Source organism: Panthera pardus, unplaced genomic scaffold, assembly GCF_024362965.1.
Source record: "Panthera pardus isolate Hobbes unplaced genomic scaffold, ASM2436296v1 HiC_scaffold_6, whole genome shotgun sequence".
NCBI classification, from domain to species: domain Eukaryota; kingdom Metazoa; phylum Chordata; class Mammalia; order Carnivora; family Felidae; genus Panthera; species Panthera pardus.
Window position 1 is genome coordinate 20,153,438 of NW_026526991.1, and position 25,340 is coordinate 20,178,777.

At 37.6% G+C, this 25,340-nt stretch overlaps 1 protein-coding gene across 2 annotated transcripts in view; it reads right to left on the reverse strand.

The window, feature by feature from the left end:
- Positions 1 to 3,860: 3,860 nt before the first annotated feature.
- UTP20 (UTP20 small subunit processome component) overlaps positions 3,861 to 25,340 on the reverse strand; it is a 109,210-nt gene continuing 87,730 nt past the window's right edge. For both annotated transcript variants that reach the window (XM_019446575.2, XM_019446574.2), the window contains exons 44-62: positions 23,238 to 23,336; positions 22,228 to 22,395; positions 20,687 to 20,853; positions 19,513 to 19,654; positions 18,310 to 18,426; positions 16,668 to 16,838; positions 16,303 to 16,434; positions 15,730 to 15,840; positions 14,061 to 14,140; positions 13,565 to 13,634; positions 13,256 to 13,438; positions 11,659 to 11,790; positions 11,077 to 11,209; positions 9,320 to 9,507; positions 8,520 to 8,591; positions 6,276 to 6,575; positions 5,943 to 6,069; positions 4,522 to 4,667; positions 3,861 to 4,242 (exon numbers count right to left, since the gene is read on the reverse strand). In XM_019446575.2, the coding sequence (XP_019302120.2) occupies positions 4,087 to 4,242; positions 4,522 to 4,667; positions 5,943 to 6,069; positions 6,276 to 6,575; positions 8,520 to 8,591; positions 9,320 to 9,507; positions 11,077 to 11,209; positions 11,659 to 11,790; positions 13,256 to 13,438; positions 13,565 to 13,634; positions 14,061 to 14,140; positions 15,730 to 15,840; positions 16,303 to 16,434; positions 16,668 to 16,838; positions 18,310 to 18,426; positions 19,513 to 19,654; positions 20,687 to 20,853; positions 22,228 to 22,395; positions 23,238 to 23,336 (2,694 nt within the window). In that variant the 3' untranslated portion in view covers positions 3,861 to 4,086. The remainder of the gene's footprint in view (positions 4,243 to 4,521; positions 4,668 to 5,942; positions 6,070 to 6,275; positions 6,576 to 8,519; positions 8,592 to 9,319; positions 9,508 to 11,076; positions 11,210 to 11,658; positions 11,791 to 13,255; positions 13,439 to 13,564; positions 13,635 to 14,060; positions 14,141 to 15,729; positions 15,841 to 16,302; positions 16,435 to 16,667; positions 16,839 to 18,309; positions 18,427 to 19,512; positions 19,655 to 20,686; positions 20,854 to 22,227; positions 22,396 to 23,237; positions 23,337 to 25,340) is intronic.

Below are 25,340 nucleotides of genomic sequence, written 5' to 3' on the forward strand. Positions count from 1 at the left end.
TATTTCCCCATAAAATGAATTAAGTTTTTTCCAGAGATTAGATTCAATAGGCTAGGAACATAGTTTGAGTTAATATGTCTTCATTTGCTTAATGACTACTTTATTTAAGGTGTTTTGTTTAAAAGCTTTTGGTTACAGGCATGAAGCTGAAATAATTATTTTGGCAGTTAAAACCTCACTCACCTCTGTAATTGTCATGTTTTAGTACCATATAGTTGTTGGAAAATTTTTACATATAGGAACCCTGTCATATAGGTAGCACCAGTTGTAAAGGTCTTCATTTTATGGATGTGGACCCAAGATTTTGATGAGTTGGCTTGCTCAGGATCACCTAGTGAGGTGGGAACAGGACTCAAAGTGAGATTTCAGGGTCAGAAGCTTGTCCCATAAACTATACCATTAATTCCTGAAAATGTCAACACTGGCAACACAGACAACTGTAACTGCTTAAACAAAATTATGCTAATTGAAGTAGACAATACATTTAAAATAATTTCTGTAAATTTGTCTATACTAGTAGAGGTAGTAAAAACACTCCTAAATGGTTATATTTGATGGAATCCACAACATATTAAAGGAAATTGAAAAAAATCTATTTTAAGAAGCATTGTAAAAGATGTCTTGACTGTCTTTCATTTCTTTTATCTATAATTGGACATGTAAATTTGGTGAAAAGTAAAAAATTAGTGGTTGTACAGGGAGAAATTAAGCATTCTTGGTTTTAAAAAAATACACTTACTACTAGGCTATCAAAAAGTTATGTTCAAAGGAACTTTTCAAACTATCCAGTCCACTACAGGATTGGCTACAGTTGTGACAGAAGTAAACATAGTCCCTTGTATTTACTAAAACTAGGGAGAATCTTTAAGTTGGACAACTAGCATTTAAAAAACCTGATGCCCCTTACTAGTGTTCTTGGGAACACCAGGGGTCCATTACCTGTCCCTGCCACAGTCTTTCTAGGTGTTGGCCTCTAGCCTCTTTCCTTCATACTTTTGGTCATTCAGATCAAATGAATGTGGCTTTTTCTTTTCACCTGTGAGACTTTTACTTTTTTTTTTTAACTTGTTCCCCAGTACCCACTCTTAATTTGGTCTCTGAAGTATTTTCTGGAGATCTTTCAGGCCCAGGTGTTCTCAGTGCTACATCTAATATTAACTGAGCATGTAATTAACTTTGTTTCATCGTTTCCAAATCACTCTGGATGTACAGACTGCCCTTTTCATATTTATATACTTAGAATCCAGTGTGGTGCCTGGCATATTACTGCACCTCAGAATATGTGCATGGTTGAAATAGTAGGTATATGTCAACTAGGGAAATAGTATCTCTCCCACCTATACTTGGGTTCCCTTCTGGTCAGTGGCACATGTCTGGTGCTGGGTTTATATCTAAGTGGCTAAGTACGCCCCCAGCCAGCAGTCTAGGAACACTGTGAGAATGTAAGTGTGGGGCAAGAGAGGCCCTGGCAGGCAGATGTTGCCCAGCACATTGCTCTTGCCATCTTGAATACTGAACGCACATGAAGTAGTAGCAAAGGCAAGCACTTGGATGATCCGGATCTGTTTTATCACAAAGAATAGAATATCACAAAAAGCATACATGTACTTTAATGTGGTATAAATTATGAGGTCCTTGTGTAGCAGGAAACAACTGTACAGGTAAGTTACAGGAGTTTGAGTGCTATTTATAAAAATCTACTGAATATTGTTTAGGAGAAGCTTGAAAATGGGAAAAGCACCAAACTTAGAACACATGAATTCTAGGCACAAATGGTCATTCCTTCAATTTTTTTCTTATAAAACAAGAGACTTGGACAGATCCTATCAAAGGTTTCTTTTAGTTCTAATATTCTATAACTCTGGTAGTTGTGCTATGTCGGGTGTTCACATTAAAAAAAAAAATTGAGAGTGGTGGAATTTTGTTATTAGAATACGAGGTACACTTTAAGTTGTGGAAATGTAGCCTCCTTGAAAGTAGGGACTGGATCTTTTTTTTTTTTTTAATATTTTAATATTTATTTTTGAGAGAGAATGAGCAGGGGAGGGGTAGAGAGAGAGACAGAGGATCCAAAGAGGGCTCTGCAGTGATAGCAGAGTCTGATACAAGGCTTGAACTCATGAACTGTGAAATCATGACCTGAGCTGAAATCAGGAGCCACCCAGGCACTCCAAGGGACCGTATCTTACTGTTAGTATCTCTTGCATGTAGTGTGGTGCACTTGGCACATAGTAGGCACTCAGTAATTATTTACTAAATTGTGCTCAGTATCCTTGAGGATGTTTACTTTTCTTCTTCTTCTGAAATTTCCCTAAGTGTTAACTTTTGATTTTTTATTTTAAAAATTCTTACAAAAGCAGTACATATACTATAAATCACTTAGAATTAATTGAAATCAACCTTCTGTGATGCACCATGTTTATGCTCTTGGCACATTACAAACTCCTTGGAAGTGTGAGAACTCCTGTTTGAGACAAACTACATCAAAACACAGATGCTGAAGTTCAAGAATGTTTGAACATTTGATTTCTATGCCTTATGCTACATTCTGACTCCATATTTAGAAATTATAAAGAGCATAGGCTTTTAATCCTGGGTATGAATCCTGCAACCTGTATTACCCTTAGGTAAATTACTTAACCTGACTCTGTTTCTTCATCTGTAAAATAGGAACCAATTTTTAGGAAACTTTGAACAACACTGTAAAGACTAAAATGTTAACAAAGTGCCTGGCACATAGGATGGATCTTCTTCCTCCCTCTATTGAGCACTAAAGAATATTGCTTCCACATCAACTGTAGAGTGAGACCAAGATACCATTAATACCATATGGGTGAACAAGATAATGCTAGACTGTTTTCCAAAGTGGTTTATAAGTGTTCCCTTTGCTCCACCAAGCTTGCCAATATTTGATACTGTCAACTTTATCAATCTAAATGGTTCAATGAAATTTCATTCTGATGTTAATTTGCATTTCCTAATTATTAACTTGCATATTCCTAATAATTTCCTAATTATAAAAGACTGATTCAAAATATTTAACAACCAGACATAGCTGATAGAGGAGGACCCTCTACCAGTCTAGGTATTAATCTTGTAATTTTTGGTGTGGGGAAATAGGGAATCTAGGGACTTGGGTAGCCAGGGTAGCTTGAGTGTCTCAAGGCAGTGAGACATAAGTATATATATATGTACATAAAGTACATAAGTACTTTAATATTTAAGAACTGTACAGCCACATCAGCTAAGTATTAATCTTTACTTCTTTTCTGTGCAATGACTATTTCTCTCCTGACACTTTTTCTATTGGGTTATCTTTGTTGATTCATAGTTTCTCATTATATCCTGGATTCTACTGAATTCATTATCAGTATATGCTACATACCATATCCCAGTTGTGTCTTACAAGCAGAAAATTCTTAATTTTCATGTAGAATTTATCACATGTTCACTACAGGCAGCACTTTTTTGTGACTTAACATTTGATATCTGACAGGGAAGAGTCCTCACCGTATTACCCTTTTTAAGAACATCATGGCTATTCTCGGCTTATCTTCTATATAAATTTTAGAATCCTCTTATTAGGATAATCTGAAGAAATCTTGGGATTTTACACAGATATGCCTTTAGCCAATGGGGTCTAACTTGGGAAGAACTAGCATGATATTAAATCTTCCTATCCATGAACATGGTTATTCCTCCATTTGTGCACATCCTTCTTTTAGTGCCCTTTGATAAAATTTTGTAATTTTCTCCCTAAAAGTATTGCAAATCATTTGATTTATTCCTAACTTCTATATTCTGTCTTGTTATCTTAAAGTGTGCTTAAAAAAAAAATAATTTGTAAGCTTAAAAAAAAATAATTTGTAAGCTTTTTATTGCTTTTTTAGACAGTGAAGATACAGTAATATTATGAAATGTTTTAATTTAAAAAAATATGAGCATGATTATATTAAACTGTGTAACATACAATCTATGCCATTGTAACTTAAATAATAAAATCTGCTGTGATTTCAGACCAGCAGATATACCAGGAAGTTCAGGCTTTGGGGTAAATGGAGATACTTTATCAGCAGAGGGAGCACATTACTCCAATATTGCTAAATCTTTCAGGCTGTGGCTCTTTTGTCTCTTGGCCTTATAGCCTGGACGCAGGAACTCTATCTTTCTCTTCTTGGCTTCACTTTTATTTTTGTGTTTCTTCAGCTTTTTCTTGGCAGCAATATCAGGATTAGTTACGAACTTGAAAAAAGAATAGAAATTTTATATTACTTTAAAAGTAAATATTAAACCAATAAAAACCAAATGCAGAAATGGGCCATTTTGTTCACCTTTAAATATCACATATGCAGCACATTCCCATTAAAGAAAATCTGGAGCCCCACCTATAAAGTCCCCACTTCTCAAACACAGCCAATTCCTCTTTCCTCTCTGTGTTAAGTGTGACACACAAGCATGCACACACCTGTGGTTAAAAATATCTATTAAGGAACACGCTATATTTTCAAACAGCAAACATACCTCTAAAGCCTTCCTCTTTTTCCGGAGTGCCCTTTTCTCATTAGCCTGTTTCTGTACAGAGGCAAAAGCTAAGGAGAAGCTCTCAAGCCCAACCAGCTTTTTGAGTAATTCTATGATTTCCTGCGATAGATTCTTCAGCAGAGGATCTGATCACACACAGAGTAATGATTAGTCATATAGGAAAGGACATATTTAACATCTATAAAATCAAGAACATGCAAAATTCAACCCCCTGTGGAATCATCACTTTTATTACCTGAACATTAAACACTGATCTAAAACCAGCCTCTATGTTTCTGAGATGTGAAAAAAGGAAGTGTTGGGTAGGACACTTCCCAGCCACCACCACTCATCTGGGAGTCACTAAGAGTATCACAGACTCCATGAAGCCCACTTACCAGTGGAATCCTGGCTCAGAAGACACTAATTTGAGAAGCTGACAGAAACATTTTGGGTTACTTTATTAACCTGCTCAACTCTGCAGATGGGAAAGGTAAATATTTCTCTATGCCCCTTCTAATTCATGGGTCACAGATGCTTAGTTCTGGCCACAGCTTTTTTTTTTTTTTGGTTGTGGGGGGAGGTTAAGACTCCTGAGAAACTGACAAAAATCTTTGCTTTCCCACCCTTCCCTACCTTCTGTCTCCCAAATACACATAACCCACATATTTTTGTATTCAATTTCAGGGCAGCTGTTCTAGATTACAAAGTTTTCTTTGAATATTTCTTGAAGATAAGGACTAGGTCTTTTCTCCAATGTTGAACCCCCAGTACCTGGCAAATATTAGATGCTCAATAAATGCTGAATAATGAGAACCAAAGTGGACCTGGCCTTGACCATTGCTTTTTCCTCTCTGAGAGGAAGGAAATGTATAGTTCCTGCTTTGATACTCACTTGTTTTATTTTAAAACTTAATACCTACTTTACCTCCTCTTTCCAACCCCCATTCCCTCTTTTCCTGTCATCAAAAGAGAATTTAGGATCAGTGAGGGAAATGTACAAATAAATGCCCAGGCAAGGAAAATGACATATAGGAAAAGTAAACAATATATTTTTAAAGTATTTCATACTTTTGCCTTACAGTTCACAATAAGAGAATACCATGACATTTTATTGTTCATTATTGTCCACAGCACTATGGGGTTTAGAACCACCTCAACTTATAGTTTTCTTTGAATATTTAATCTATGCTTAGGAGTAAAACATCTTTTAGGAGAGAAACATCACTCTTAGACACGAGGAAGCACACAGAAGGCAGTCGTAGATAAAACAAAGATGCCTTACTTGTTTGCTATTGTTTTGATACCTAGCAAGTTTTCTTAAAACTCTGGCAGGGAAGGAAGATAGAAAAGAAGGAAGCATTTAGGCGAGAAGTGAGGATCTCTAATGTACAAGTATTCAGAAAACAGGTTGCAGTTACCCTGGTCTGAATAGGTGCTGTTCAGTTCTCGGAACAAAGGAGCTATGATCACTGGGAGATACGGCTTCACCTTGTCTACTCCAAGATCCATTGCCACAGCTCCAAGAAACTTAAAGATGCATGTTCTCTGAAAGTACAGATCATTCATTGTTATCTGAAGTGTTTCTTTTATTGCAGCCATATAAACAATTCAGAAAAGGTCTCTGGGGGCAGATATTATTGCTGCAGTTTTTGGTTGAAGAGTTTCTAGAGATGTGGGAGGATTACTAGTAACACTGAAATACTTTTTAAAAAAAAATGACTATTTTCAGGCATTCTGAACATTCACTGCACCTTTAAGGGGTTTCTAGGTGAGTAGGCAGCTTCCAGTTTTGCAATCCAGGACAACTTCTGGATCAACCACAGCAGTGTGGCTGGCTTGCTGGGCTCTTCCTTTGCCTCCTTGTTTTCTTCTTTGTCAGAGTCCATCTCCTCATCTGCACAGGACTTGCGTTTTCTTATTTTCTCTCTGGCTACACCATCTCCCAAAGCTGCTTGTTCTTCCATGTCTTCTTTTATCTCACCTTGCTTATCCTCAGAATCAGATTCCAGTAAATATAAGACTTTGGCTACAAATAACAAATTCTTAACAACCTTTAAAAAAGGAAGGGAGAGAAAGGGAGGAATTGGACTTTGATTTTGAAACAGATATGGCTCAGTAAAAAATAGGTATTCTACAATTAGGAAAAAACTCCCCCAAAACAGGTATTGCCACTATTAAACTGATGATTAATCCATTTTTTGATAATTCAGTTCTACCTTATAGTATACCCAAACCCATTTCCATGTAACTTATCTACCTGACCTAGTTCTACCTTTTAAGGTCACAAAGAATAAGTAAATAATTTCATTCTAGACTATCCATTTACATTTTTGAGAGAACTTTCATCCCTCCTCTATTAAATTTCTTCATAGAAATAACAGTTTCCACTTATTAAGCACTGATTCTATATACAGCATTCTAATTCAACTTTAAAATATCACTATTAGATACTATTATCAGGAGAGAAAATCAAGGCTCAGAGTTACTGACTCACCCAAAGGCAAAGCAAGTCGTCAGCCAAGATTGAATGGTCTTTAGAATTCAAGCCTAAGTTCTTAAAACACTGAGCTCTTCCTCAAATCATGTGATCCAGATAAATAGCCCAGGGACCAATTTGAGTCTTATAATAATGGTCCCATATAGTGAGTCCCTAACTCTGACATCCATGAAATCTCTGACATAGATATTTCACATTGATTACGTGATGGAGGAAATCAAGTTGCTTTTGAGTTCCTTTACCATCCTGGCTGCTCTGTTGGGAGCGCTGTGTGCCAAAAGTTTCCTCCAAATGTAGTACTCAGAATCCCACATACTGTCCAAGGCTAGCTTGGCCATCGAGAATTCATGCCAAGATTATAATTTCCTTCTGGAAGCTTGGTCTCCCTAAAGACAGTCCCAGTTTTGGAGGCCTTTTCCCCTTGTGGCAGCCACTTCACAGTTAACTCACCGTAAGATCACAGTGAACTAAATTCCATTGATTTCTTTCATCCTGGGTTAGTACTAGTAAATCCCTTCCTGTCCCTAGTTTCCATGGTTGTATCTGTCAGCCTCTATTAAGACTGATATTTTGTGAGACACCACCTGCTATCTACCCTGGTAGGATTTCTTTGGCTTCACTTTTCTATCCACTGAATAGCTATCCATTCTTTCTCTGGCCCTGCCATATAATGAAGCATACTATATTTTCATATAAAAAGTGATGGAAATATCAGGGCTTATGGCATCCTACTTGAGATCACTCTTTGGATACAGTGTTCACCTAGCTTCTTGTGTCCCATCACTTAATCTGTATTGCTGCTCCATTGTGTCCATAATGACAAGAGTCACGAATAAGTGTCTTGCTCATACCAAGTTACCACATCTGTGTATCTCATCTACCAGCCCGATGGCTTTATCAAAGGAGGAAAAAATAAAGGGAATAGACCTTACTCAAAAGTAATTTACATTTACTGCATATTTATACATGCTTCTCTATATTCACAATTTACTTACAGTTACATTTTATAGTATGAAAACAAAGTTTTTAGTGATTTATCTGCCTTCAGTTAAGGATAGACAATTCTCACACCACACTGTAACATAACTATTACTGCTTTCTCTTCAACTTCCAGGGGTAAGGGAAAGAAATTCAGTACTGTAGTTCATTATAGGGACAATGAAAATCAACCAGCCAACCAACCAAAGCCCTTCAAAGCTGGTCACAACGTTGAGTAGTTAAAACCGAACATGAAAAGATTAACAGTCAGCCTCTCACTGCACCATCTGTATTGGGCATTTTAAATGAAGCCAAGAATAACACCAACATAGACTCCAGAGTTGATTAGATTTATAACTGAACATGTATTTCAGTGTATGCCTATATTTCATTTAATTCCCCAAGCATTAAAATAGGAAAACAAACCAACAAACCCCCCCACAAATACCAAATGTAAGCCTATTCCTAGACTTGGTAGAAAAGATCCCTTCTATTAAACCAGGAGGATGACAATACTGACCTGTTCTCCTAGAGATTGATCTAAGAACTTGGAATGCAACTGATGGCAAGAGGCTAGGGAGATACTTTTCATCTGTGAAAAGAAAATGGACATTGGCAGACACTATGCAGGGTATTTCTGATTGTTTTTAAAAAGTCCAAGTAACCAACCATAATAATATAACTGAAGTGCTAGATTTTGTTCTGAATGACTTGTATAGGTCTGGAGAGGGAAGGTCTCTACTTTCTACCTGCCCCAAACATTTTAGCTCAAATAAAGGGGATATTTTCAAGCTTTGGGGATATTAATAATCCCTCAGATTATTAGCAGGAAACTTTACAACAGTCCAGTATTTTCTTCCTTTTTTTCCCCCTCCATCTCCCAATCATTCACTATTTATGGAGTCTCCACTATGAGTCAGGCATTGTGTTGGGCCCTAGGAAATCAGAGATGGATGTAATGTGGTCTCTACCTAAGATTTTCATGAACATGATCTCAGTCATCAACAGGTTATGAAGGAGGCGGGATAGACAGTATTGCTCTCATTTTAATAAATCCTATTTTCCAGTGTTGATAAAGAACTTGAACCAATAATAGAAGATGAACAACAGAAGTGGACTAGACTGACAGTCTAAAAATTATCTTTGAAAAACCTTGGCCTTGAGGTTGACCCTTTCTAGTTCCCAGCACACCTACAGAAACGTGCAACAAGTTAGCTGTCAGAGCTTTTCCCAAGGGCCAACCCCCAAATAGTTACATGAACCAGAAGGAACATCTCACATAGATCACAAAGGAAAGAAAAGGTTTTAGAGAAACCTTACCTTTTGTTCAAGGTCATTTGTTAGAAATCTTACTGCTACAGGTTCTGAGAACTTCTTTTTAGTTGTTTTAGACTTCCATTTTCTAGTAAGTTCCTCTGGTTGGCAAGAGGCAAAGAGCAATCCAAAAATCTGGGCTGCAGTGAGCCACACCCAGCTGTGTGGATGTCTCAGGTGACAATGAACATAACCTAAGGGAACCAAAATGCATTTTCAGATGTCTCACAGCTTTCCCAACTCTTTGGTGGTAAATATGACTAGATTACGCATTCGCTATCTATTATGTGCTTGGATTTAGGAACCAAAGATGAACAACATCTTTTGGCTGTAACATTTACAATTTCTAAATTAGGTAATATAAATTTGTATACAGGCACATGTTTGTTCCTAATAGTTATTGAAATTGGTGGAGAGTTATCATTTATTGAGGTTTTCTGTGCGCCAGGCACAGGGCTCAGTGTGTTACATATGTTTCATTTAGACCTCACAACAGTTCTGTGACCTTACAATTGTCAGTTGCATTTTACAGATGAGGAAATGTTTCAGAGGGGCCAGATGAGGTACCATGCTGTAATAGGCAAAACCAGGCCTGGGCCCCAGCTTGATCTGGCCCCAAACCTTACACTCTTATGTTACATGGCCACTCTCCATATATTACACTTGGAAAATACAGTAGAAAAGCCTTGTGGGTTGTAGGGAACAAGATTAAAATTCTGGATGAACCATATCATATCTGAGTTTTAGTCTATGCTGTTATACATTGCATAAACATGGTTTTACTTTTGTTCTATATGTATTGTATTTTCTAATAATCTGGCCATGTCTCTGTGGAATCATACCAGAGTAGGCCATATAGTAATTTAGTAATTTCCATAGGATCATGAATTCTTTTAAAACAGGTGGGTACTTAAAGCATTCATTCCAATGTCTGTTTCCTATTGGCTAATCAAGATTAAGTATGTTAAATTAAAAATTCTAGGATCTTATTTGTTATTTAAAGAGTGATATACAGGGGCACCTGGGTAGCTCAATTGGTTAAGTGTCCAACTTTGGCTTAGGTCAAGATCTCATGGTTCTTGACTTTGAGCCCCGTGTTGGGCTCTGTGCTGACAGCTCAGATCCTGGAGCCTGCTTTGGATTCCATGTCCCCCTCTCTCTCTGCCCCTCCCCTGCTCGTGTGCTCTCTCTCAAAAATAAATATATATATTAAAGAGTGATAGACAAAACCTTAAATGTCTCACAAGGGTTAAATGGTTTACTAAATCATGGCATATTTGCATGGTGGACTATTTACAGCTATTTTAAAAGTTTTCTACTGAGTGTGTTATAGTATAATAATATTCTTATTTAGGTACAAACAAGATATAAGTTTATATGGAATTATGGAATCTCTGTAAAAAAAACCTGTGTCTATATATAACAAAAAGACAGACTGGATGGAAATATATACCAAATTAACACCAAGCAGCAAGGAAGACTTTGAAAAACTTTCCTTTCTTTTACTTTCCCATGATTAATATTCCTTCTTTTACAAATGAAATGTATTACTTGTGAAATCATAAACATATTATTTATCCTAGAAACATTTTCACTATAATCAATTTGAAAGGGTCTTTCAAATCTTTTTCTCATGGACTTTTCCCCTGACATTATAGACTTTCTAAGTATTCATACTCTAATTCCCCAAATTGGTTTTTAGTAATTCTGTCACAACTAATGTGTTTGTTTTTAGATGTAAATAAAAAAAAGGAAATACTTACTCCAGATTTTATTCAGCGTCTCGGAGGGCTTGGTAAACTGAATAATATTACATTCCTTGATGAGTTTACTAATCAGCGTAAGAAAACTAAACAGAAGGCGATCTGCAGCTTTTTCTTCAGTCTCTTCCATGATCTAAAAACAGGATGGATATAAATCCATTGAGACAACTTCAGGGTTTCTATCAGTACTACTGTTATTTTGGGTCAGTTTTTTGTTGTGGGTGCTGCCCTCTGCACTACAGACTGATCTGCAGCATTCATGGTCTCTGCCCGCTAGATGCTAGTAGCACCCTCCACACTCCAGTTGTGACAACCACACATGTCTCCAGGTGTTGCTAAGTGTCTGGAGGGGTTGGCAGTGGGGTGGTGAAATCACCCTGCTGGAGAAACTTCGATCTTCACATACTATGGAAGATAACTTACTTTAAATCTCATTTTAAAAAAGAAGATCCAGCTACACTGAATTCTTGCTTTCATTAAGAAACATTTTTGAACACACATAATATTTAAGCTGTTAGCTAAACCACCTTCAGTAAAACTACAAAAATTAGCACAAGTTTTATTCTCTGGCAAATTACTTACATCTTTAAAGTTTTCAGGATCAATTTCCTTTTCAATCACAGGAAGAATAGTTCCAAGTCTTCTCTCAAAAGAGACTCCTTCACTTTCCACAAACAAGCCACAGATGAGGGCAGCTAGTTGCCTATTTAAGCTCTACCAAAAATAAACCACAGAAAGACAATGTTAATAACACAACTTGGTATGCCATTTCCAAATTCATAAAATAAAATGGGCATGACTCTGTCCTCAATATTTCTTTTTTTTTTTAAATTTTTTTCTTAATGTTTATTCATTTTTGACAGAGAGAGAGAGACAGAGCATGAGCAGGGGAGGGGCAGAGAGAGAGGGAGACAAAGAATGCGAAGCAGGCTCCAGGCTCCGAGCTGTCAGCACAGAGCCAGACACAGGGCTTGACCTCACGAACTGCGAGACTGTGACCTGAGCTGAAGTCAGACACTCAACCGACTGAGCCACCCAGGCACCCCTCAATATTTCTTTATAATGCCAGAAATCAATAGAATATGGATCTTTGGTGGCTTAAAATGAAAAATATAGAGAATCTTCATACCCAAGAATAACATTAAAAAAGGAATGGAACTCATTACCCACATTCTCCAATTTTAAATTAAAAAAAAAAAAAAAAAAAAAAAATCAAGATGAGCACTGAATATACAGAATTGTCGAGTATCAATGTCGTACACCTGAAGCTAGTAACACTGTGTGTCAATTATATTTCAATAAAAAAAACTTAATTAAAAAACTGGAAGTTGCATACAATACCCCCCCATTCTAACTTTAATACGTATTACAGTCAGTATTAAGATACAACACGTTTAGGGGCGCCTGGGTGGCGCAGTCGGTTAAGCGTCCGACTTCAGCCAGGTCACGATCTCGCGGTCCGTGAGTTCGAGCCCCACGTCAGGCTCTGGGCTGATGGCTCGGAGCCTGGAGCCTGTTTCCGATTCTGTGTCTCCCTCTCTCTCTGCCCCTCCCCCGTTCATGCTCTGTCTCTCTCTGTCCCAAAAATAAATTAAAAACGTTGGAAAAAAAAAAAAAAAAAAGATACAACACGTTTATATTCCACAAACATGGGCCACTGTTGGTGGCAAGTCAGCAAGTGGATATAATCACTGACAAACATTACATTTCATTAACTGAATATGCAAAACTGAAAACAAAGATATTCATCATTGGGGACTGGTTAGATACATTCGATACATTCATATAGCAATGTCATTGGCTGACAATCATGTAGTGGGACTACAGGTGATTTTTATGTTACTCTATAACTTTTATTTCCTGAAGTTTTACTATAAGAATATATATATTTTTTAAAAATTTTATTTCCAATATAGTTAACATACAGTTAGTTTCAGGTGTACAATATAGTGATTCAACAATTCTATACATTATTCAGTGCTCATCATAAGGATACTCTTTAATCCCTATCACCTACTTAACCCATCCCCCTCACCCAGCAAGAGTACATTATTAACATAATCTACTAAAAAAAATAAAATTTGGGAAAAATTCAACAATGTTTAAGATGTATTCTTATTTAAAGTGAATACCAAAAGCTAAGACTTTTCATTGAAATTTGACTAAAAGCAACCTTAACCTTTTTTGCTCCAAACCAGGTGGTAACCATATCAAAGAGCCAATCTTTTTTCTCAAGGTTGATTTTACTGAGTAAAGATTTGATTGTCATGGATGCCATCTTCTTGCACATGGCAGAATCATCGTTCACCATCATTAGACAAAGAGGAATAAAGAACATTCCACAGTTCTCATGGAGTAGTCCCTAGAAGAAAACAGGCAGTTAAGAGCACACTCAGACTGGAATTCTTATAGATGCCCAAACAAGGGAGGCTCCCTGTGGGCCCCAGGGCTCAAGGGGAACATAGCTACAGTCTGTGATTCAAGGTACCTGAGGGAATGTGTCAAAGAGATAGGAGATCATTTCCAAGGCAGACTCTCTCCCGGTCTCATGTTCATAACTAAGGCAAGAACATTAGATAGACTTGTTAGTATCTTTTCAATTACCAATAATTGTTTTTAAAATTTTTAAACATTGTTTTAAGGTGTCAGTCTGTTTCTTAAAAAGTAGAAAAAAATATCCATGTTCCCAATTTTAATACTTATGTAAATCTATCACGCTACTATTCAGCTTTAAATATGATTCTGTTAGATTTTTACCATTCTCCTTAAATAGACTCTTAACGAAAATCAGTGGTCAGACCGAATTCGAAAAGCAACTTACACAACTGTCACATGAAGCCATGCACACTGTTTGATAATCAAGTCAATGATTCAAATGATAACACCCTCAGATGTTTAGATTTTGTCATTTTCCAGACAGGTGCCACAATAAAATGAGAGGAAACTACTCTTCTGCCCCTATGTAGTTTATGGCTTAAACTTACTTGAGTTGAGCAAGCATGAATTCCAAGTTTGGTCTTAATTTGTCACCCAGGGGATAGTCAAGAATATATTTCAGAAAAACCTAGGAACAGAAGTCACATAGATGATTATTGGGGTCCTATCTCTCCAGGATTTCTGCTTCCTAACCTGCTGATACACTGTTCAGTTACAAAGACCTTTCAGAAGACTGATCAATCCTCCTGAGTGAACTGCATGCTTTCCTTTCTTCTCCTACTTCACTTACTCAGGTCCTGTCCCAAGTGCCTGATTAAAAGTCCTAGCCTACCACTGGCATGGTTGTTTTGGGCTCCAGATCTAAGCTCACGTGTTGGAAGCTCCTCTCTTCCATAGGTAGTGTGGTATGGTGGACTGAGTACGGACTGTGGTTCACCCCTGTATTTCCCCTTGAATAAGAATGACAATGATGATTGATATTAATACAGATAATACTAATTCATTTATTAATTATACGTCAATTAATTCTATATGCCAAGCACTGTGCTAAGTGTTCCTCAGTTAACTGTCATCACTTTCTTGGAAAGTAGGGGATATTATCCCCATTTTACAGATGAAGAGAATGAAGTTGGCACAGAGAGGTGAGTAACATGCTCAGGTGACAGTGCCAGAATTCCATGCCTGGTTTATCTTCTTTCAAACCATTGTACTAATTTATTAATAAAAGTAATTAATAAAATAATATAAGTATTTATACATAAGCTATTATATATCAATAGCTTTCTGCTACTGGAATAAAGCCCTAAATAAATCTTTAACAAGTACACGAGGTCTTGCCTGACCTGGCTCCCTTCTCCACCTCACTTAACCTTCATTTATCTCCTCTAATAAGTGAGGCCCTTACCTACCTCAAGGCTAGGCATTGGCTGCTCCCTTCACCTGGAAAACTAAGCCTTTTTCTTCCTTCACATTTCTGCTGACAAGCCAATCCTCAGGAGAGCCCTTCCTGATTCTAACACCAGGGTGGTCCTCAACCTGATCATATGTTCTTATCATCTACTCTTCCATATTTTGTCAATTCTAAGAAGCAGTTTTTCACATTTTAACATATCTGAAATTGGGATGTATCTTAAAATTGATGGCATCTTACCACTGTGTCATAGTGTTTTCTTTCTTTGAAGTATATAAATAAAGGTATGTCTTATAAATAATGAAATATGACAGTGCTTTCTCCCTCCTGGCACTTAGGATGCCTGTAATTAAATACCTGTGGAACTTCTGCTTTGTGCCTGTGTACTTTAAAATTTCACTATCTGACAGGGACTATAAAAATTTTGTTGACTGCTTTTCCAGCAGCACCTGGCACATCGTAATATGCATAATAAGTAGTTGATGACTGGACCAATGGATGGAAATATTTGGTGCAGGCTATCATGCTACAGAAGGAAAATATACATCTTTATCCATTTGAAACATTCCACATATGATGGGTTATTCTCAAAATGCTCTTTGTTAACTGAAATGCCCTTAAGGCAGAGCAGACATGCTTCTCATACTTGGTAAGTAAATGGGTTCTTGAGTCTCAGAATAAAGCAACAACGTGACACAAAATTATCTTCAGAATTCAGTCAATGTTGACATCTGTCTATCTAAATATGGAACAGAGAAGACAGGAGCCAACACTTGCTATGGGAATAAGGCCTCTTCTCTACAAACCTGTCTGCATTGGACTCTGACAGGTTCACTTTGTGCAGAAATTGCCAACTTGGATACTTTCCGCATGACATCATCGATTTCTGGGACTAACAACTTCCTTGATAAAATGGCCTAAAATAAAAAAGGAAGACATCTCATTTCATGTTCTACTGCAGATGGTTGTAAGCTGATGCACTGTTAAAGCAGTCATAGGCAATTTTCAAAAATAATGAAAGTAACCTTCAAGAGAAAAAAAACATACACTTAAAAATGGTTAAAATAGTGACTTTTGTTTTATATATTTTATAATTAAAAAAAGAAAAAAGCTCCACAAAGTCCAATACAGTAAATACAAGCATTTTTTAAACTTTCCTCTACTTTTATAGAAGGCTCTGGAAGTGTTAATTGAATTCATGTTCAAACATTTTAATAAGTAGGTATGTTAGATTACCATTAATCCATCAAAATCATCACAATGTTTATAAATTAATTTTGGAAATCCACAGCTAGTCAAAATACTTTGTTCCACATTATTCTAAGTATCTAATCTGAGGCACATAAACTATAAAATCCAACATTCTGGTGATACCATACCTTCAGAAGACCAAATGCAGTGGCCTGTCTTGAAGTATCATAAATGTCTTCTTCAGCATATGCTAGTAGAACTTGAAGCTGCTTTTCAGTTATCTGGTAAGACTTCACTTTCTTCACAACTATGGTCACACACTGTAAATTAAACTAGTCAGGTTAATAGCCAGGACATCCCACGAATGAAGAATCAGTGAAATGGTAAGGCCTTAATACAACATCAATGCTTTTTCACACAGGATACCAACCCTCCGGCCTTAGCAAATTAATCTGGAAAAAATTCTGAACAGGACCAAAGGACAATGAGGAAACCTAAGTTTGATGTTAAACCTGGTCCTGGCTCTTTCGAAGTATAACTAAAAACACCTCACCTTGAAACAATTTACCACCAGGTGGAAGTTCTGGCCCCTGGCAGCTCCAAGTTTTGCATAGTCCTTCAGCAACAGGAAGAGGTGTTTTGTCAGCTGTTCTGCTTTTGTTTCTATGGAAGGCAGAGGGAACCTCAAGACCCAGATCAGGCACTGTAAAGCACCTGTGATCACCTGAAAAACAAAACCAACCAATTTATGTAGTGATCAAACCCAACAGTCAAGCGCCTGAGGCTGTGTAGACTCTATAAGCAATCAAGTTGAAAAATGAAATACTCTGCTCAGCTCACTCTAGAAGAACCGTATACCAAAAGCATAAGAAGAGAGGGAGATTTCCTATTCCCTGTGGTAGAACTTACTGCTTCTCTAAGCACATAAAGGTGATGCAAGTAAATAAGAAAGAGTGCACCATATTCTTAACCTATATGAGTCAATGACTGGAAGAACTGGCCAATTTATTTATTTTCAATGTTTTTATTTTTTATTTTTGAGAGAGAGAGCAGGGGAGAGGCAGAAAGAGAGGGAGAGAGAGGATCCCAAGCAGGTTCTGCACTGTCAGCACAGAGCCCAATGTGGGGCTCAAACTCATGAACTGTAATATCATGACCTGAGCTGAAATCAAGAGTCAGATGCTTAACTGACTGAGTCACCCAGGCATCCTGAATTGGCCAATTTCAGCAACTTTTTTTTGTGTCTGGAAAGATACATTATAAATGACTTTTCTATTTTCTAGAATGGTACTTTAATCCATTCTAAGCAACTGTATACAAGGCACTCTAAAAATCAGAATTACAAATATAAAGAGAACACCGTCCCTCTATTTAAAGAGCAGACAGTTGGCTAAGAAATTAAGCATGAGAACAATACACTACAATTTAATATAGTTAAGTGCTGTGCAAAAGATATGAAAAAAGTGTGCTGGGACCAAGCGATGACATGAGAATCCTTGACCTCCAGCTCAAACCTTAGAGACTGCTGAGATCAGTTACTTCACCTAGTTCAGCTGTGCCTAATAGACCCACACTGCTCTGGTTGCTGTAAGGTCTTCTTGGGCTGGATTAGAGATGAAGCCATAGAGGAAAGGTCTCTGGAGTCACAAAGGCCAGGGCTTATAATCCCAGCTCTGCAGTTTATTACCTATTCAACTACAGAGATGTTACTTAACTTCCTGGCACCTTCACTATAAGACAGGCAGTCAGGAAACGGGAGATGTGTCAGCTCTGGAGTCTGACGGACTGCTATCCTAGATCTGTGATCTAGGCCAAGTCAGCTGATAGCCTACTTTTCTCACTGATAAAACAGAAGCATTAATAATATGTGCTTCATAGGTTGTTATGAGGATTCACACCAGTGAGGGCAGTAGTGACAAGGATGATGGAGATGATCAGTGCTGACATGGTGACACCATTACTCAGCCTCATGATGTTGCAAGGACCCAATGAAATAAGTATAATGTATCTACCAGAGCCTGTAAAACTGTTGAAGGCTATCCAAATATATGGTTGGAAAGCAACGTAATGTAGGGAACAGAAGTAGTTCACAGTATCATAAAGCCACTTAAAAATTCCATCATCTTGTGAAGTACAAGCCTAAAAGTTCTGGGTATTTTGTGCAACACAGTTCTCATGAAGGAACAGAAGCTCACCTTCACATCCATGGAAACCAGGCAGTCTATGAGGAGAGAGACAAAAGGATCCAACATTTCCAGAACAGGTTCACTTGAAGACTTGATCTTGGAAGTCTTTAGACTCAGATGTAGCAGCTAAAAGATTCAAAAAGATATTTCATACCAGTTGCCCATAAGACCAAATGAGTTAGGTAAAGGTAAAATGATTTTGAGAGAAACATGAAACATTAAGATGCTTCCATTTGAAGCAACAAAAATTCTGAAGGAATGGTAAAGGGCCTGGGGGACTCTCAGTAAGTGAAGAAGGTGGGAGTTCACTGTGCACTGAGATGCTGAGTTCATTTACCAAATGATTACTCAGGATTTACTTTGATTTGAGGCACTGGGTTGGCACACGGGGCACAGCAATGATCAAGATGAACATGGTTCCTGCCTGATGGATCTTAACCAGGAAGAGAGACTCTAGCAAATAATTAACTGTAAATGCAGTGTGCTTTGGGAGTTCTGTGGGGACCCTGGTAAAGGGAGGAGCCCGTGGTGAAGTCCTGGAGTGACAGAGTGTGGAGACTATGAAACTGAAGGGAAGCCAGTGTGGCTGAGCTGTGTGTTGCGAATGGTACGATACAAGGTTTGGCCCGTGTAGCCCAGATGAAAGACCAGGCTCTCAAGAAAAATGGGAGCCAATGAAGGTAATAAAAACGAAATAAAACGATCAGATTTGTGTTTTTAGACGCTTACATCTTTAAAAAAAATTCAAAATAATTTAGAGATGCCCATGGGCAAATCAAAGTGAACCCATAATAAATGTTAGGTCAGAATCATTAATCCTGAGACCATTATATCATCAAAGTAAGTACTAGAAGAGAGAAATGGTAAATGACCAATGCACCTTTAAAAAAATGGCCCAGGGGCACCTGGGTGGCTCAACTGATTACGTGTCCAACTCTCGATCTTGGCTCAGGTCATGTACTCATGGTTCATGGGACTGAGCCCCACATCAGGTTCTACGCTGACAGTGTGGAGCCTGCTTGGGATTCTCTCTCTCCCTCTCTCTCCGCCCCTCCCCTGCTCACGCTCTCTCTCCCTCTCAAACTAAATAAACAAACAGAAAAAATAGCCTGTAATTTATTTCTGATAAGGCATTTACAGTGGGAATGAGCAGAGGACTGCAAGGCACACTCACTGTGGGCAGCAAATCACACTTTAAGGGTTAATTCTTACCCGAAGTCCAGACTCAATAAATATGTGCATGTTGGTTTTCCTGCTCACAACAGCTTTCTGCCCACCTCGAACTGGAGTTGGGGGGAGCAGAAGACAGCTCTGGGGTGGCAGACGTGGATCCAGTGCAGGGGCTGCTGGGTTTCTGTCAATCACAAAGGAAAAACAGGGGCAAGAACACTGTATACTGCACTCTAAGTCACGTGACCCTGTCTGGTGACTGGAGTCCAGCACTAAGTAGTATGCTATTCACTGTGGGCTTTTTTTCTCCTTCAACCATGAGAAAAAGATTATTAGGTTGTTGATCAAGGCTGTAGAACAACCCCAAAAACAGAAATCAGATTGATGAACACACGTTTAAATTAAGATGAACAGTAAAAGGACACTCCCTTGATGTTTGAAAACAAATGCCAAGGAGTTTCTTTTAGAACACAAAAGCAAAATCCAAAGGAGGTATTTTAAAACCTTTTCAGGTCTAGATATCTATTTAAATCAGAAGAAAAGCTATGTATTTAAAATCTATCCTAACTTTGATTCAATAAATAACATAACTGGCTGCTGTCACAGCTAACTTACTCATTTATCAGAAAATCATCTCATGCTGAGATTTATCACCTGGAAGGGCTTTAGCCCAAACACCACAAAGGAGAACTGTCTCATAACTCAGATATATATAGCATATATTATACAAGTATGTAATTGTATATGTATTAATTATGTATATAATTATATGTACACATAAATAATTGTACATGTATTATAAATTATCTAATTGTATAATATATGTGAACATGCATATGCAGTAAAACCTTGGTTTGTAAGCATAATTCATTCTGGAAAACATGCTTGTAACCCGAAGCATTTGTACATCAAAGTAAATTTCAAGAACCGTTGGCTCAGTTGTGATCATGTGATATATGGCATCAGGTACTACTTATATTGCAAGACATCACTCTTTTATCAAGTTAAAATTTATTAGAAATGTTTGCTTGTCTTGCAGAATAAGTTACTCGCAATCCAAGGTTTTACTCTGTGTGTGTGTGTGTGTGTGTGTGTGTGTGTGCTTTAACTAAGGTAAATTATTAAATTAACCCACTTAAGAGTAAATGAAAACTGAATGGCTTATCAGAAGCAAGCACCCAAGGATAGTTGTTTTTTTTTTTTCTTTCAAACTTACTTTTCTTTCTCTGTTAACAGGGGAAGATTTTCACTGACCAACCCATAACTGAGCAATAGTATGGATTCTGCCGTCATTTCTTGATTTACAATTAATCCTGCTATGATTCGGCGCAAGGTTTCATGAACTTTCCGGGCCAGTTTTAAACTCGTGGTATTTTGTAAGATCTAAAGGCAAACATAAATGTCATGTTGAGATAACACAGAACTGCCTTTTTGTTTGTTGTGATGGTAGTTTTTAAAAAATACATTTCATTTTTAATATAGGTTTTTTTTTTCTAATTAAAAAGAAACATCCTTAATAAAATTTCAAACAGAGCATACAAAGTAACATTTACACATACTGTCAATCCCAGAGACAACCACTATCAGCATCATGTATGTCTCTGGATTTCTCTGTGCTCTCTGTTGGTGAGACCTCAGGGCACAGGACTGGAGACATGATGTGATACATGGAAGACATCAACCCTGTAAGTGCATCATAGGCAAGCACATGCACATATACAACATTAACAAAATGCAGTCAGTACTCATCTGAAACCATGCTAACAGTGCTGTGATGGCCAAGCCTCAGGGTTTGATATTAGTCATTAGGCCGAATCATAGGAACTAAATGGGAATCTAGGACCATCAACATCAACAAAACCCTCAGCACTTTATAAATATTCCTTTGCACAGGACACGGTACTAATAACTTTAACTATCTTGGAGTGACTTGATAATATACATGGAAAATACATGTGCTGTGTTAATTCTTTTTCATCCTCAAAACATACCTAACATTCTCAGGTTTAGATAAGATTAATGCATTGTAGAAAAAATTACGGAGTTATTCTGACACCAAAACATTTGGAATTAAGGTTAATTCATGTCATTAAATAGTGTTTTGCTCTAGTTTTTGTGCATAAAATTATAATAAAGTGAATTAATAACATTTGTTGAGTGTTCACCCCTACATTAGGCACAGAGAACATTATGAAGGTAAGTAAACTACAGTCCCTGCCCGACAGGAGCAGAATGAAAACAGTGCAAAGAATGTAAGCTTTGGATCAGAAAGATCTACAAGTAATGTTTTACTTTCCTCCTTAATCATGACCCTTCTACCTTTTGTTGAGCCTACATTTTCTTATCTGTAAGATGAAAGTACCATTGATCTCAGAGTGGTTGTGCAGATTAGAAGAGATCATGAAACACGATGCTGAGAACATAATATATGTTCAACAGATGTCACTTTTCTCCCTCTTGGCAATCTGGGAGCAGCAATCTGTCTTCAAAAGCTATGTTCTTAGCTGCTGACTTGAGCCAACTATAAAATTCACTTGAATTTCAATTTTTTGTTTCTGCATCACATGGTTTACATCCGGGAATCTGGTTCTTAGTTTAGAATGCCACCTAGGGCTGCCAGCTAGTGGCCATGTGGTATCCATGCCCTTCGTACCAAATGAAATCCTGGTGGTCAAGTGCAGCATTACTGCATGGGTCGTTTTAAGAACTCATGATGCTGTAATGTGGGGATCTCCTGTACTGCATTCAAGTCCTTACCTCTTTTAATGGAAGGATAAGTTTTGTAACCTGATCTTTCCCTACAAACTTGCCCAGGATTTCATAAGAATCGTAACTCTTGCTTCTTCGTGCCTCCATGACTTTGGAGAGGATCTGCTTCACTTCCTTCTCTTCAGCAATGGCACCAAACAACTCATGGTTAAAAATCTTTAAAAGAAAAAAGCCAAATGGCAATTATGTGTAATCAGCAAGATATGTCAACATAAGCAGTCTCTGATACATCCAGATCAGAGAAAAACAAGTTGGGCAGGACTGAAATTAGATGGCAGGAATTTCTATTAGATTTCACTTTTTCAAGGCAGTTCAGGGACCAATTACTGAAAGACAAGCAAATACCGCAACACCTGAAGGTTTTTATTAAGGGGAAATAAAAGAGTGCTATATAGATTTACATATATGATTGTATAATATAAGAGACAGGTACTTACTTCCTCTTGGATATTACCGAAGAGTAGCCTCATTTCCCTTTAAAAAACTGATATTTGTAACTTATCAAAACTGATGTGTTTAATTCAAAATGTTTAAATACGTACATTTTTTAATGAATGAACAAAGGCAGTATGGCGAATTTAGTCTCTTCCTAATCTCACCCCCCAAATTATCACATGATCAATTTTAAAAGCTGATGGTTATTAAAATTTTCACTACTGTACGTAAAGCTCTGGTGCACATATTTTTATATAAACCCCAGACTAAATACATCTCAGATTCTTAAAAGTGGTCGATATTTTTGCTTATTTTAAAGCTCCTGATACACAACATCAACTTTCTTCCCAGAAAGGTTATACCAAAACTCATGACCTACTAGCAATGGTAGAGAGTCCACCTCACTTCACCTGAGTCAGCTTTTTAAACTTCTGCTAATCTAAGAGATGAGATAGTACATCATTTTCATTTTTACAGGTTATAAATATTTCGTATTTTGTGAGCCGATTTTCTGTGTCCATTGCCCAGTTAAGAAAATGACACTCGTTTTTTCTAAATCTTACCTCAATCATTATATCTAAACAGGAGTCCAAATCCCCAACTTGTAGCTTGTTGGTGAGGCCTTGCAGCAACATATAAACAGTGTAAGTCAGCACATGGACCTAAAATGAAATGCACAGTAAGAATATGAATGGTTAAGAATACCATAGTAGAAAAAAAATAGGATCTAAGAAGTACTGCAGAGAGCGCTCAGAGTTTCCATAATTACTGTAGGGAGTTTTGACAAATGACACATACTTCTATTACCATCTAAAAGACTTTAACCTGGCACAAAAAACAGACACATAGACCAATGGAATAGAATAGAAACCCCAGAACTAGACCCACAAACGTATGGCCAACTCATCTTTGACAAAGCAGGAAAGAACATCCAATGGAAAAAAGACAGTCTCTTTAACAAATGGTGCTGGGAGAACTGGACAGCAACATGCAGAAGATTGAAACTAGACCACTTTCTCACACCATTCACAAAAATAAACTCAAAATGGATAAAGGACCTGAATGTGAGACAGGAAACCATCAAACCCTAAAGGAAAAAGCAGGAAAAGACCTCTCTGACCTCAGCCGTAGCAATTTCTTACTTGACACATCCCCAAAGGCAAGGGAATTAAAAGCAAAAATGAACTACTGGGACCTAATGAAGATAAAAAGCTTCTGCACAGCAAAGGAAACAACCAACAAAACGGGAAAAGATATTTGCAAATGACATATTGGACAAAGGGCTAGTATCCAGAATCTATAAAGAGCTCACCAAACTCCACACCCAAAAAACAAATAACCCAGTGAAGAAATGGGCAGAAAACATGAATAGACACTTCTCTAAAGAAGACATCCAGATGGCCAACAGGCACATGAAAAGATGCTCAATGTCGCTCATCAGGGAAATACAAATCAAAACCACACTCAGATATCACCTCACACCGGTCAGAGTGGCCAAAATGAACAAATCAGGAGACTATAGATCCTGGCGAGGATGTGAAGAACGGGAACCCTCTTGCACTGTTGGTGGGAATGCAAATTGGTGCAGCCACTCTGAAAAACAGTGTGGAGGTTCCTCAAAAAATTAAAAATAGACCTACCCTATGACTCAGCAATAGCACTGCTAGGAATTTACCCAAGGGCTACAGGAGTACTGATGCATAGGGGCACTTGTACCCCAATGTTTGTAGCAGCACTCTCAACAATAGCCAAATTATGGAAAGAGCCTAAATGTCCATCAACTGATGAATGGATAAAGAAATTGTGGTTTATATACACAATGGAGTACTACGTGGCAATGAGAAAGAGTGAAATATGGCCCTTTGTAGCAACGTGGATGGAACTGGAGAGTGTGATGCTAAGTGAAATAAGCCATACAGAGAAAGACAGATACCATATATTTTCACTCTTATGTGGATCCTGAGAAACTTAACAGAAACCCATGGGGGAGGAGAAGGAAAAAAAAAAAGAGGTTAGAGTGGGAGAGAGCCAAAGCATAAGAGACTCTTAAAAACTGAGAACTGAGGGTTGATGAGGGGTGGGAGGGCGGGGAGGGTGGGTGATGGGTATTGAGGAGGACACCTTTTGGGATGAGCACTGGGTGTTGTATGGAAACCAATTTGACAATAAACTTCATATATTGAAAAAATAAATAAATAAATAAAATAAAAGATTTTAACCAAATGATCACTTTGTACAAAAGATGCTCAGAAACATATCACCAAGCTTGGCGTGTACTACTGTGACTAAACCAGGTCACTGATTTATTTTATTTTATTTTATTTTATTTTATTTTATTTTATTTTTATTTTATTTCATGTTTATTTATTTATTTTGGGGGGGGGAAGGGAGGGAGGGAACAAGCTGGGGGGGGCAGAGAGAGAGCGAGAAAGAGAAAACTCCAAACAGACTCCACACTGTCAGTACAGAGCTCAATGCAGGGCTCAAACTCATGAAATCATAACCTGAGCTGAATGAAGTTGGCCGCTTAATCGACTGAGCCACCTAGGCACCTCCAGGCCATTGATTTATAAAGAAAAGGCATAAGAGTCTTGAACTTTAAAAACCAACCTGTGAATTAAAGAGCTTGCCAATGTTGGGTGCAATCAAAGCTGTTATGAAGGAAA